At 21.4% G+C, this 15,059-nt stretch overlaps 2 protein-coding genes across 2 annotated transcripts in view; both read right to left on the bottom strand.

Moving 5' to 3' along the window:
* Window positions 1-7,417, bottom strand: part of LOC122498765 (RNA pseudouridylate synthase domain-containing protein 2-like) — a 486,414-nt gene extending 478,997 nt beyond the window's left edge. Inside the window, exon 1 of the mRNA XM_043606677.1 lies at window positions 7,249-7,417. Coding sequence (XP_043462612.1) covers window positions 7,249-7,362 — 114 coding nt within the window. The 5' untranslated portion in view covers window positions 7,363-7,417. The remainder of the gene's footprint in view (window positions 1-7,248) is intronic.
* Window positions 7,418-10,423: 3,006 nt separating this feature from the next.
* Window positions 10,424-14,843, bottom strand: LOC122498804 (oxygen-dependent coproporphyrinogen-III oxidase). Its single transcript, XM_043606719.1, has 2 exons — window positions 14,559-14,843; window positions 10,424-11,710 (listed from the first exon to the last, which is right to left on the bottom strand). Exon 2 carries the CDS (start codon window positions 11,697-11,699, stop codon window positions 10,545-10,547), a length of 1,155 nt encoding a protein of 384 aa, XP_043462654.1. The 5' UTR covers window positions 11,700-11,710; window positions 14,559-14,843; the 3' UTR covers window positions 10,424-10,544.
* Window positions 14,844-15,059: the final 216 nt, after the last annotated feature.

Raw genomic sequence — 15,059 nt, 5'->3', positions numbered from 1 at the left:
TATTATTTTCGTTTAAATAGTTAAATATATTTTTTTAAACTAATTTCAGACTTCGCACTTAATAATTAAGTTTAAAAAAATAACAAAAAGTAAGTAGCTTTCAAACTAAAAAAAGTAGTCAAAAAGTAGCTATCGAAAAATTAAACTTGACCAAAAACTGACAAAAATTACATTCTATATTTTATTTTCCTGACTTTTTCCTAATTTTCATCAGAAAAATTTACTTCTTTTTTATCCTGATAATAAATTAAATATCTGCAACGAATTTTATTATTCATTAAGGAATTTAAATATTAATATAAAAATAATTTAATTCTTGATAATTTAATTTTTTGAAATTTTTAAATAATTGATTTCTTTCGACTAACTTTATAGAAATTCTAATTTAAATAATTGAATTTCTGAGAAATTTTTATTATTCATGAAAATAATTGAATCCTGTTTGGAAATTTTATGAAAATAGTAGATATTGAAAATCATTGAATTGTGAAAAATTTAAAAAAAAAATTACATTTTACAAAGAATTCAATTAAAATATTTTGACAATAATTAAATTCTTGCGAACGATTTTATTAGAATTTTTTAATATAATTAAATTTCCGAGAAGAAATTTATCACTTTTAAAAATAATTGAATTCTTGTGATGAATATAGTTATTTATATGAAAATAATTGAATCTTACAAAGAATTTTATTAAAATGCCTCAAGAAAATTGAATTTTTGCGAATAATTTTGTTATTTATCTTTAATAATTGAATTCTTTCGAAGAATTTTTTATGTAAATAATTGAATTCTTGGGAAGAATTTTATTAAAATCTAAAAGAATAATTGAATTATTTCAAAAAAATTTAATTAAAATTGTATATTTAAAATAATTGATTTCTTTCGAACAATTTTAATAAAATATTTTTAAATAATTGAATTCCTATGAAAAATTCTAAAATTTATGTAAATATTTGAATTCTTATTCAAAGAAATAAAAAAAACATTTTTTTAAATAATTGATTTTTTCGAGGAATTGAAACTAAATTTTTAAGAATAATTACATTTTTTGAGCAATTTCTCTAAAATTGAATTAAAAATAATTGAAATCCTGCGATGAATTTTATTATATATGAAAATAATTGAATAGAGTTACAAAGAGTTTTATTAAAATTTTCTAAAATAATTGAATTCTTGAGAAGAATTTTATTATTTATAAAGATAATTGAATTATTGCGAAAATTTTTATTAAAATGTTTAAAAAGAATTAAATTTCTGTGAAAAATTTTATTTTAAATAATTGAATTCTTGTGGAAAACTTTATTTGTGAAAATAATTAAATTTTTCGATTAATTAATTTAAAATAGTATTAAAAATAATTGAAATTCTTCGATGAGTTTTATTATTTAATTTATGAAAATAATTGAATTTCTATAAAAAAAAGAAGAATTGTATACAAATTTTGTCAAATAATTGATTTTTTCGAAATTTTTTTTGAAGATGCTATTCTAAATTAATTGAATTCCTGCGGAAATTTTATTATTTATGAAAATAATTGAATTTTGGATGAATTTTATTAATTTTTTTTTAAATAATTGAATTCTTTTGCGAAATTTTATGAAAATAATTGAATTTCAAATATTTTTTGAAAATAATTGAATCGTTTTAAAGAATTTGATTATAATTTTTGAGAATAGTTTTTTGATTTCTAGTATTAGCCAATTTAAAGTAGTGGAAATTCTCACAAAAAAAAACAGAAAAAGTATCTTTTAGTGGCTGAAATCTAAAAAAAGTACCCAAATAGTAGCATAACGTAAAAAGAGTAGTAAATAAAAAAACTAAAAACTAAAACTTGATTAGTTTGAAGCCTATAATTTTCAACTTTGATATTAAAAATATATGTGGAAAAAGTAGAAAAAAAAGTGTTTTTTTACTGTAAAACAGGAATTAAAAAATAATATCACCACTTTTAAAAAAATGATCCATATTTTCATTTTTAATGCAGCTTTCGAGGAGTTTTTAGATTATAGATTGAAAAGTACAAACTTTTTAGAATTGACTGACGAGATTTTTTTAAAAGTAGAACATCTCCGAACAGTGTATTATCATAAATTGACCCATTTTACAAAACTGTTTACTAAACATTTTATAGAGAAGGGGGACGATACTTTGAAGAAGATTTATTAAACTTATAGTATAATCGGTGCTGCATGTCTTATAGTATTCAGAAAGTAATATATCAAGCTTCTAGGTCCCTTTAAAATTGAGTTAAACTTTACACCCTAACTTTGTACATTTTTTTCGATAAATAAAATAATATGTTTCACGATACATATATCAGTTATTTGAATATTAGAAAATATTCCGCACAAATACAAATATTGTTAATTTTAAATTACAAAATTACAAAAATTGTAATAAAATTCAGTTTTGAAATTAAAGAAACTTTGAAATTTTTGTTTAAAAAAATACGCTTATCTCGTATGTAATTAAATGTCAAGTACTTAAGAGATAAGTTTTAATACCAATAAAAAAACATTTGGATAGACACCAATAAAATCGAGCCTTGAAAAACAAACATGTTTTTAAAGTTATTAAAGTATATAAAAATTATAGAACAGAAAGATTCATTTAGTTTCTTTCCTTTGCCTACCTATGATGAAATAGATAAAAATAGAAACTTAATTTGTTTTTAACTCGCAAAATTTAATATATATATATATATTTATAGAATGTTTTACGCAAGTAGGATAAAAACGGAAGTAGCAAAACACTTGAGGATCGTACAAAATAAAAAAAAATATTCTGATTCACTCTAAAAATGATTCGATACCCAAAAAAAAGTTCTATTACATTTATTTACGAATTTCTGTAATTGTAAAATGAATCGAAAACATTAATAATTTCTTTTTTTTAATAAATATTTAATAATTATTACTTTTTCATAGGAATTAAGATTTTCAACAATTTTTAAGAATATTATTGTAAAACATGAAGAAATTGATAACTCCGAGTCTTCGACTCGGAGTAATCGATTTCTTCATGTTTTATAATAATTAATGAAAACGAGTAGTAAAATCATTATTTTGCATTATAAGAATATCGTTACTGCAACTTCTTCTAAATTATTTTCATTATCATTTCAATTCAATTATTATTTTCTACAATTTTTAACTAAAATTCTTTTTTAAATCAATTATTTTTAATAATTTGTGAAAAAGTTCTTTTAGAATTTTCAAATTCATTTGTTTACAATTCAATTTTACGAAATTTCCATTATTTGGAAATTCTTCAAGCAAATATATTTTAAAAAATAAAAACTTCAAATAATTTAAAAAAAGCCCAATTAAACTTTTTCAACAAAAATTAATTCTACAGAATTTTTAATTAAAAGTATGGAAAATTCAGATTTTCAAAGATTTCAATTTGAAACCTTTTCAAAATTTAATTATTTCTAAAAATTTACGTTATACTTAATGCTTTTAATATTCAATTATTATCTAAAATTTTAACTGAAATTTATTATTAAATCGATAAAAATCGAATATTCAATTATTATTTTCTAGAATTTTTACAGAGAGTGGTCACAAATTTCAGTTTATCAATTTCTTTGACATTTCCCTTACAAAATTCCTTTAACAGAAAGTTCCTAAATTCAATTATTTTTGACAATTTTTAACTAAACATTATCTCTAAATCAATTATTTTAAATAATTTTCCGAAAGTTTTTCGAAAATTCAATTATTTGAAATACCTATGCAAAAAATTCAATTTTTTATAATAATTGTAACTGTCCATATTTTTTTAAGTTTATTAAGGTATAATATTTTCGAAAAATTATAATAAACAAAATTCTTACAATTAATTTTTTAAAAATATTATTAAATAATTTTAGAAAAATAATAGTTTTTTAATTACAGGATATATACTACTTAATTTCGAAGCTACTTAATTGCCAATTGCCTATGTGTCCGTGTGGATGGTGTTTACTCTGAGATGTTTACGGCAACTTCTGGTGTCCCCCAAGGATCTCACCTGGGTCCCTTATTATTTCTTTTATTCATTAATGACATAAATTCTGCGTTTAAATTCTGTTCTTTTTTACTTTTTGCCGATGATCTGAAATTATATATGACTATTGGTTCTCATGATGATTTTATAAATTTTCAGTCTGACTTAGATCGTCTACATCAATGGTGTATTAGTAGTAAATTTCATTTTAATATTAATAAATGTTCTGTGATTTCTTTTTCTAAGAAAAAAGTTACTATTAAACATGATTACAAGCTTGATAATTTCTCTTTAACTCGAGTGACCCAGGTGAGAGATCTGGGAGTTGTCTTCAGTGATGATTTGACCTTCTCTAACCATATTACTGTTGTTGTAAACAAGGCTGTTCGATTATTGGGTTTCATTATACGAAATGCATCGGATTTTAGAAGTTTGGTTTCCCTTAAAGTTCTATATTATTCCTTTGTTTTATCAATCCTTGAATTTGCTTCTGTGATATGGTCTCCTTTTTACCTCATTCACATTGTTAGACTTGAAAGAGTTCAAAATCGTTTTTTGCGCTTTGTTGCTAGGCAACTTGGTATTGGTTACGATTTTTTTTCCCATAACTATGATGCTTTACGTTCGCAGTTAAAAATTCCTAAGGTGCACACAAGGTTTCGATATAATGACTTGCTTTTTTTGTTTAAAATTATAAACGGCATCGTGTACTGTCCTAGAATTCTCTCTCAGGTTAATTTTTATACTCCGGTTAGAGTCTTAAGAGGCTATAATTTGTTTTATATTAAAAAACATAGAACAAATTATGGGAAGAATTCTATTATTACTAGACTCTGTAGGCAAGCGAATCTTTGTCCTAGTAGCCTTGACTTTTTTGATATTAAAATGGAGAGATTTGTCGCCGCTTTACGAGCAATTGTTTTAAATGAAAATTTTTAATTACAATTTTCTGTTCTGGCCGATGTTTAATTTTTAGTTTCTAGATTTTACTTATATGTATATTATATTATGTAAAGGGTATTTTTCACCCGTTTATCTACCAAATAAATAAATAAATAAATAAATATACAATTGAAAAATTCCTAAACAATTGAAATTTGGTAAAATCTCTTAAAAATAATTAAACTTTTAAAAAATATAAATAAAAATGATTGAATTTTTTAAAAGAATTTTCGTATAATTTTAAATAACTAATTAATTTTTTATGAATTTTAATAAAAAAATTTTCAACATGACTTTTTTTCTCCAAAATGTTAAAAATAATTTTAAAATGTTATTATTTTTTGTAAGTATTTGAATTTTCGGAAATATGTAATTAAAAGTACTGAAAATACAGAATTTAAAAAAATTAGAAGCTAATTTTCATTCATTTTCATTCTTAACGTTTATTTAAAGATTTTTTATGAAATTTTTGATAATTCAACTATTTTGAAAATTTGCAATTAAAATTCTTAAAAAGTTGATTTTCAAAAATTCTAACAAAATACTTTAAAAAATTAATTATTTTCAATTAAATTTTACAAAATTTCAATTATTTAAAATCTTTTTAATTGCATATTTCGAAAATTGAATTAGAAAAATGATTCAAAATTAATTTTTTTTTAAATTAAATTAAAATAAAAATTAAATTTTTAATAATTTTTGAAAAAGTTCTTTGAGAATTTCTATTTGTTTATAGTTCAATTATTCGAAAATTCTTTAATTAAACTTTTTAAAAAAAATTAATTTTACAGAATTGTTAGTTAAAAGTATTAAAAATTCCGATTTTAAAAGATTTTAATTTGAAACGTTTTCAAAATTCAATTATTTCTAAAAATTCTTGCTATAATGCTTTTTATATTCAATTATATTATCTAAAATTTTAACATAAAATTCATTTTTAAATCAATTTTTATAAAAAAAATTTCACGTGAATTCAATTATTTAAATACAAAAATAAATAAATAATTTATTGCGAATAATTAAATGTTTCTTAAAATTGAATTCTCATAAAAAATTTTATGAACAAATTTTTAAATATTTGGATTCTTTCGACGAATTCTAATAAAATTTTTAAGAATAATTAAATTTTTCGAGGAATTCGAATAAAATTGTACTAAAAATAATTGAAATTCTGCGATGAGTTTTATTATTTATGAAAATAATTGAATTTCTGCGATGAGTTTTATTATTTATGAAAATAATTGAATTTCTAAAAAGAAGTTTTCATATTTTTAAAAATAATTAAATGTTTGCGTAGAATGTTATCAACATTTTTTTTAAATAATTGAATTCTTATGGAAAATTTTATTAAAATAGTAGATATTGAAAATTTTTGAAAATAATTGAAATTTTGCAAAGAAGTTTATTAAATTTTTTGAAAGTAATTGAATTTTAGAGAGGAATTTCATTATTTATAAAGATAATTGACATTTTGACAAGAATTTTTTTTTAATTTTAGAACATACCTAATTAAATTTCTGCGAAGAATTTTATTACCTTTGAAAATAGTTGAATTTCTGCAATCATTTGTAACTTCTCAAAAATTCATTTTTTTTAGTATTTTATCTCAAATTCTTCTATAAATCCATTATTTTCATGAATTAATTAAATCTTACATATTAAAAAATTTAACTAATTTCAGAAGAATTTGAAGTATTAAAATTTTTCAAAAATCTAAGTTCTTTCAAATTTCTAATTAAATTCATTAAAAATTGAAATTTTATAAAATTACAAATTAAAACTTTTCGTTTTTATTATAGTTCTTCGAGAATTAGGTTATTTAACAAGAACTTATTGTCAGAAATAAAAAAAATTCGTGGTATAATTTCATAGTTTATAAGGCAAACAAAACAAACCAAAATTCAGAATTTTTTTTATGAATTCTAAAAATTTAACTTTTTTCTATACCTTTTATAAAAATTCTTGACTTTGTTCCCTGATTTTCCTGACCAATTTTAGTTTCCCTGGCTGAATAGAAAATTTTGCAATTCAATGAATAACAAAAGATTTTGCAAAATGCAATTTTCAGAGGTTATAATTTTCTGCCAACCATGTGGTTGCAATATATAAAGTGCGTAGTGTAATGTGATAAAAACTAATGCAAACACGTTACTGCTCGAAATTTTACATATAATCAACGAAACACAACAATTAAACAATTTGCCGGTAAAAACAAATAAAAACGTGGATTCTCTGTACAATCGTGTGATGTTCGTATAGGTTAGGTAAGCTGATGGTCAGTGGTGTATTTTACTAATAAATATATAATCTTACCAAAAATTTGAATAATGATGATGAATGCACGGATCTAGACGAAACTATAGCACTACAGAATAACTTTAATTGTGTATTCAAAAGACAACAACCAACTTTTTGATAATTAAACATTCAGAAAATATATCAGAACTTCCCTTGTTTTGTTTAGTTGCCGAAACGAAATTGATCCGCCATCTGCCTTACAACTCGTGAACTAATGACTCAAATGTGTGCGGAATTCAAAACAGCGAATCAACGATTTTAAATTTTTAAAGCAATGAAAAGTGTAAAATAATAATAATTTTAAATATATTTGAGAATAAATAAATTTTTAGTAGAAAACGTAATATGAGGAAAATTGCTTTTGTATTAAAATTTGTTTTCTGTCAGCAAAATAAATACCTGTATGAACACAAATTTTTTTCAATCATTTTTGTTTTATTCTTTTATTCAAAAGTAGAATCAAGTTTGATCTTTTGAAAAATATTTACAATATTTATAATTTTAATTGTCACTCACTTTATTAAAATTTGTCAACTGATTAATTTTTATTTACAATAATTTCAAGTTTCCAAATAATTTGATAATTTATTGATTTATAAAAATTAAGAAATGGGTAAAATGCAAAGATTATTGTGTTTCTTTTTATTATATGGAATTAATACCTACTAATATTAAAATATTTTATAAAAAACTTCTGTCGGGCTAAATATGTCGACACTTGATTTAGAAACAAATGTTTTATTTTTATAGTAAATGTGAAATTTAATGAAAAATTTTTTAAATGTATATAAATTTTATTATGTATTATACAAAGAATTGTGAGCTAAACAAATAAATAAATTAATGAAATATTCACAAAAAATGTGCCTTATTTTTAAAATGACACAAAGCACGAAATTTAAATGCTTATAATATAAATTGATGTGAAAGTAAATTATTAAATAGAAAATTCAAAATTAATAAAAAAAAATGTTTGTTAATAAATATTGGAATTACAAAATAGCCTCAATTTTTATTTACAATGCAGTGTCAATTAAAAAAAACAAAAAAAAATCGAAAAAGTGGTTAATTTAATTCAGTGTTGTCACAAAAATTGAATTTTGTATTTCCCTGATTTCCCCCTTTCACTGATTTTTAAATTCAATTATTTAAAACTTCAATAATTCTGTTAAATAAATATTAAAATACTTCTCATTTATTTTTCCAGAAAAAAAAAATTTTTAAGATTTTAATTTAAAACCTTCTGAAATTTAATAATTTCAAAAAATTACAACTTTTTCTTCTTCCAAAATTAAATTATTGTCTAAAATTTTTAGCTAAACTTCATCTTTAAATCAATTATTTTTAATAATTTTTTGAAATTTCTTCGAGAATTCAATTATTTTAAAACAAAAATTCTATTTTTATAATAATTGTGACTGTAAGTGATAAAATAATTTTTTAATTATATTTATACAGTTGGAAAAATTTCAAACAATTAAAATTTGGTACAATCATAAATCTGTTTTTAAAACTAATTGAATTTTTGAAAAATATAAAAAAAATAGTCAAATTTTTGAAGAGTTTTAATTATAAATATATGAAAATGATTTCTTCGAAATTTTAATAAGTCTAGAAAAGCAAATTTAAAAGAATTTAAATTTACTTTGTTTCAAAAATAATTGAATCTTAAAAAATTATGATAAAACAATTGTAAGAATTAGTTTTTAGAAAATGTTGTAATGTAATTTTTCAAGAATAACTGAATTTTTCTTAAAAGAATTTTTATTAAAAATTTTGATTATATGATTGTTTTCTCCAAAATGCAAATAATGTTTCAACAAATTTTAATGTTATTATTTTTTGTGTATTTGAATTTTCGGAAATGTGTTATTAAAAATATTGAAAATAATAATTATTTGAATTTGAAAAAATTCTAGAAGTATAATTTTTGTCTAAAATATTTTAATATAATTTTTATAAGCTGATTTTCATTAGTTTTCACTTTTCATTATTAAATTTACACTTGAAGACTTTTCTGTAAAATTTTTGAGAATTCAATTGAGTCGTGAATTTCGAAAAGGGCTCAACTCTAAAAATCGTAAGAGTCATTTTTACTGTCATTTGTTATGTAAAAATGACACTTATGGTTTTTAGAGTTGTGCCCTTTTCGAAATTCACGATTCAATTATTTTCAAAATTTGCAAATTTGCAATTATAATTCTTCAAAAGTTGATTTTAAAAAATTGTACACAGAGAGAGAGAATATATTTTATTAAATATTGTAAAAATATTTTACAAATTGGGGAAAAAGTGCGACAAAGCGAAATTTTTATATAAAAAATGCTAAACTTTAAAAAAACTTATGTGAAATTTAGTAAAGTTATATTAAAATTTAATAAATATTCTTGATATTTGATATAATTATACTAAATTCCACATAAATTTTTTTGTAGTTTAGCATTTTTTATATCAAAATTTCACTTTGCTGCATTTTTTCCCCAAACTTGTAAAATAATTTTACAAAATTTGATATATTTATCTCTTCGTGTATTAAAATACTTGACAAAATCATTTTCTTTTCAATTAAATTTTACAAAACTTCAATTATTCACAAATCTTTTAATTATAGGTATATTTCTATATTTTAAAAATTTAATTATTTAAAAAAAATTAATAATAAATAATACTTGAAAGACTTGTCTGTATAGTTATTTTTCACACTATAAAAATCGAAATAAGTTGCATTGTAAACAAAAAATGTGGTACTTTTTTTGCACATTTTTCCGTTTGTAAAATTCAACTTTAGAGGTAAATGTTGTAAATAAATTTTTTTTTCAAAACATTCGAGAACTTTTCTTAAACAATTTAATAATTCCAATTTTTCCTATCAATTCAGATTAAAATTAATAAAATGTACCATTTACAATTTTTTTTTTCACTTTACTTCACCAAAACATCCGAACTGTAACATTTTATTTAATACAATCGAACATTTGCAATAAAATCTAAACACAATTTATCATTAGCCAATATTGATAAAGTAGTAAAAAAATATGTCGAGATTACGAAAAAAACAGTTCGGTTGTTTTAACAAAGTGAAAGAGGTTTTTTTTAACAAGGTATCTATTTCCTTTTTATACAAAAAAATGAACAAGAATGCTATTAGGACACTTAAATATGTCTTTAAAAAATTGAATATTTTTGCGAAGATATTTCAAAAATAAATATATCTATTTCCTTAGAATAACAATAAATTCTCCAAAACCCTATAGCAATTCTCTCAGCAAAAATTATTTCAATAAAAAAATCTATAATTACAAAATTATTATTTACTTTCTAACCCATTCTTTAGGTTTTTTTAAAACTTGTAATAATTTATCCTCGCTAGAGTCAGGTTTTGGTTGGTGCATATACTCCCATTTCGCCGTTGCGGGAAGAGACATCAATATACTTTCGTATCGTGCCCCCGGTGTGTACAATCCAAATTTCGTGCCACGATCGTATATCAAATTAAATTCAACGTAACGTCCTCTTCTCAACAATTGCCATTGTCGTTCAGCGTATCCATAGGGTTTATTCTTATTTTTCGTAACCAGCGGTATATACGATGGAACGACAGATTTAGCGCACGATTTAACAAACTCAAAAGCCGCCTCCTGATTGGGAGTGTCTAAATCGTCAAAGAAAATTCCACCCACACCTCGACTCTCACCTCTGTGAGGTATGAAAAAATATTCGTCGCACCATTTCTTAAATTTCGCATAATACGAAGAATCGTGTTTATCGCAAGCTCTCTTCAATGTCTCGTGAAAATGTGTTGCGTCCTCTTCGTTCAAATAATATGGTGTCAGATCAGTTCCACCTCCGAACCACCATTGCTTCGTTCCGTCTTTATTTTCAACCTCGAAATATCGATAATTGAAATGTATCGTTGGCACCATTGGATTTCGTGGATGAATCACTGCACTTATTCCAGCGGCAAAGAATGGCAACGACCCCTCGGCTAAGGACTTTCCTCTGGCTCGCATTTGTTGAATGGCTCCTGGTGGCAGTGTACCCGAAACCACGGAAACATTTACACCGGCTTTCTCGAAAATATTGCCATTTTGTAAAACGCAAGTTATCCCACCACCACCTTCTTCTCTTGTCCATCGATCGACTACAAATATATCGCCCATATCTTCTTGCTTCTCCAGCTGATTGCAAAATTCCGCTTGTATATTCAAAATGAGGAGTTCCATTTTTGTTCTCATGTCATCTTTGTTTTTTATTAAATCCTCTTCTTTAGTGATTGGTTTTGCTTTGAATCGAGCCCTGTCTATTCGCAATTCAGCGGCAAATACGGAATTATTTGATGTCTTGTATGTTACAATACCTGCTGTTATTATTCCTGCACCAACGAATTTCACCAGTGGATATTTTGTTTGATGAGTCACTAAAGTGTATAATCTGTTCCATCCCCGGAAGATTGTTTGGGAAGACATGATTTGTAAATCTGAAAAATAACAAATGTTTATCAATTTAAATGAATAATAAAAATGTTGATTCAATTATTGATTTAATCAATTCATAGAATAATAAACTAACAAAAATAGAAAAAAGCTCATTAACACAAACAGTTCTTAAAATTGAATTTTGTATTACAAAATAACAATAGTTATTATTAACCTCAATTTTTTATTATCAATTAAATTTAATTTTTCCCTAATTTTCAGACTTTATCTCTAAGCATAAAAAATATTCTGATCCACTGTAAAAATCATTATTATGATCATAATAAAAAAAAAATTATTTTATTACATTTATTTACGAATTTCTTTAATTGTAAAATTATTCGAAAACAACAATAAATTTTTTCTAAATAAATATGTAATCATTATTATTTTTTCATAGGAATTCAGATTTTCAAAAATTTCAAATTCAACAATTTATAATAATTAATGTTAACCAAGTATTAAAATCATTATTCTATATAGATATAATAAAAATATTGTTACTGTAACTTCTTCTAAATTATTTTCATTATCATTTAAATTCAATTATTATTCTCTACAATTTTTAACTAAAATTTTTCTTTAAATAAATTATGTTCAATAAGTAATTTTTGGTAAAGTTCTTTGAAAATTTTCAAATTCATTTGCTTACAATACAATTTTACGAAATTTCGATTATTCGGAAATCATTCTAATCAATATTAGAAAATAAAAACTTAAAATAATTTCAAAAAAAATATTCAATTAAAATTTTTCAAAAATATTAATTCTTGAGAATTATATTAGTTTAAAGTATGAAAAATACAAATTTTCAAAGACTTTAATTTGAAAACTTTTCAAAACTTAATTTTTTCTAAAAATTCACGCTATAATGCTTTTAACAATTAATTATGATCTAAAATTTTAACTGAAATTCATTTTTAAATCAATTTTTATTAGAAAAATTCTACGAGAATTCAATTATTTAAATACAAAAAAATTATTGATTGAATTTTTCTCAAAACTGAATTCTTTTAAAGAATTTTATTAACAAATTTTTAACTACTTCCTTCCTTTAATTAAATTTTTAAATAATTAAATTCTTTCAAGGAATTTTGATAAAATTTTTAAGAATAATTACATTTTTCGAGGAATTTGATTAAAATTAAATTAAAAATAATTGAAATTCTGCAATGAGTTTGATTATTTATAAAAAATTATTGCATTCCTAAAAAAAATTATATTATTTATGAAAGTAATTGAATTCCTAAAAAGAATTTTATTATTTATAGAAATAATAGAACCTCTGTAAAAAATATTCTTTTTTATAAAATTAATGGAATTTTATTGCAAAGAGATTTATAAAAAAATTTGTAAGTAATTGAATTCCTGTAAAATTTTTATTAGGTATGAAAATAATTAAATTTTTGCGTAGAATTTTATCAACATTATTTTAAATAATTGTATTTTTTTGGAAAATTTTATTTAAAAAATTGAATATCATTAAATTGGGGAAAAATTTTAAAAATAATTGAAATGTTTCCAAGAATTTTATTAAAATTTTTGAAAAATAATTGATTTTCGAAGAAGAATTTTATTAGGTATTTATAAAGATAATTGGAATTATTACAAGGATTTTTAAAAATTTTTGAACATAATTGAATTTTTGCGAAGAATTTTATTAATTTTAAAAATAATTAAATTTCTGCGAATATTTATAACTTCTTCGAACTTCAATTTTTTAAGTGCGTTTTCCACTAAAATTCTTCTATAAATTTATAAAAAAAATTGTAAATAATTGAATTCCTGTGAAGTTTGCATTATTTATGAAAATAATTAAATGTTTGCGTAGAATTTTATCAAAATTTTTTTTAAATTATTTAATTCTTTTGGAAAATTTTATTAAGATAGTAGATATTGAAAATCATTGAATTGTGAAAAATTTTTGAAAATACTTGAAATTTTGCCAACTTTTTATTAAATTGAACTAATTTCAGTAGAATTTGAATTAATAAAATTTTTCAAAATTTTTAGTTCTTTAATATTTTCAATTAAATTCATTGAAAATTGAAATTTTATAAAATTTTAAATTGAAACTTTTTTGAAGTTCATCTGTTTATGAAAATTGTAAACGCAACTCTTTTAAAATTTAATTAGTTTTGAAATATTTGAGTAAAATTATTTATTAAATAGTTTATAAGTGATAATTTTATTTATTATAGTTCTTGAAAAATGAAGTTATTTAAAAGGAAATTATTGTCAGAAATAGAAAAAAATTTAAGGTTTTGTATTAGAATTCGTGGTAATTTCATAGTTTAAAAAAAACCGGGTTTCTTTTCTTCGAAAATTTAATAGTTTAACCCTTTTTGATATTAAGAGGAAGACTACTATTTATTGACATTTATAAAATTTATTTAGATCTGTTTGAATATTTAACAGAATATTTAAGATCATCAGCAAATAAGTTTTCATTTTTCAATTTAAATTATACATAATTATATAAAAAATTTGTAACATTTTGATTTTTCATAATAATATTTATGCATAAATTAACCATGGTTAATTCTTGCAACGTGTTATAACCTTTACAACTTTCTATGATGAAATATTTCAAGAAAATTTCAAGATTATACTATAATTATTCGTTTTAGATATTTTTTGAAATTATTTATCGAATTTGATCCATTTCTTTTACATGAATTACGAAAATACATTAAGAAAATAAAATAAAAAATTTCGAAAAAGAAAAAGTGAGGTTAGGATTCAGAAATTAAAGCATAATTATAGTATATTCTATAATCTACCAACTGTAGTAAGATAAACAAAATTGATTCTAATAAAAAATTCAATTCCAATAATAAATATACTTACAATAAATATTTGTTTCCTTAAAATATACGAATTCAATATTAATGAAAAAGATCTACTGAAGAAGTGTGGAAACTTCCCATAAAATATGTAATATTACAGGAAAAAATTGAGAAATCTACTTCTTATTGTCTCCATACAATTACAAAGCATATTTTTTCTAACTGAAAACTCAAACACAAATACTTTTTCACGTAATTATTTTTTAATGATATTTTTAATGATATTATTACTGAAAATATATTATAGCAAAGTATTTTGCAGATTTGGGAAACGTCAGTAGCATGCAAAAAGTAAACAACACACGACATAGATCAAAATAAAAATAATTTTCTAAAATTTTGTTAAATTTATAAAATGTTTCTTATATTATTTCTTTATGGAAAAATACAATTGAATTCAAATTAAATATACCTATGTAATTTCGAACGAAAGTGAAATAATTGATTATTAATTTTATTCATTTTATTATAATTATTGAAAAGAAAAATTGATCAATTGACT

Source organism: Leptopilina heterotoma, unplaced genomic scaffold (genome assembly GCF_015476425.1).
Source record: "Leptopilina heterotoma isolate Lh14 unplaced genomic scaffold, ASM1547642v1 Lhet_16, whole genome shotgun sequence".
NCBI lineage: Eukaryota > Metazoa > Arthropoda > Insecta > Hymenoptera > Figitidae > Leptopilina > Leptopilina heterotoma.
The sequence above is the reverse complement of the archived record's forward strand: the minus strand, read 5'-3'. Positions and strand labels throughout refer to the sequence as shown.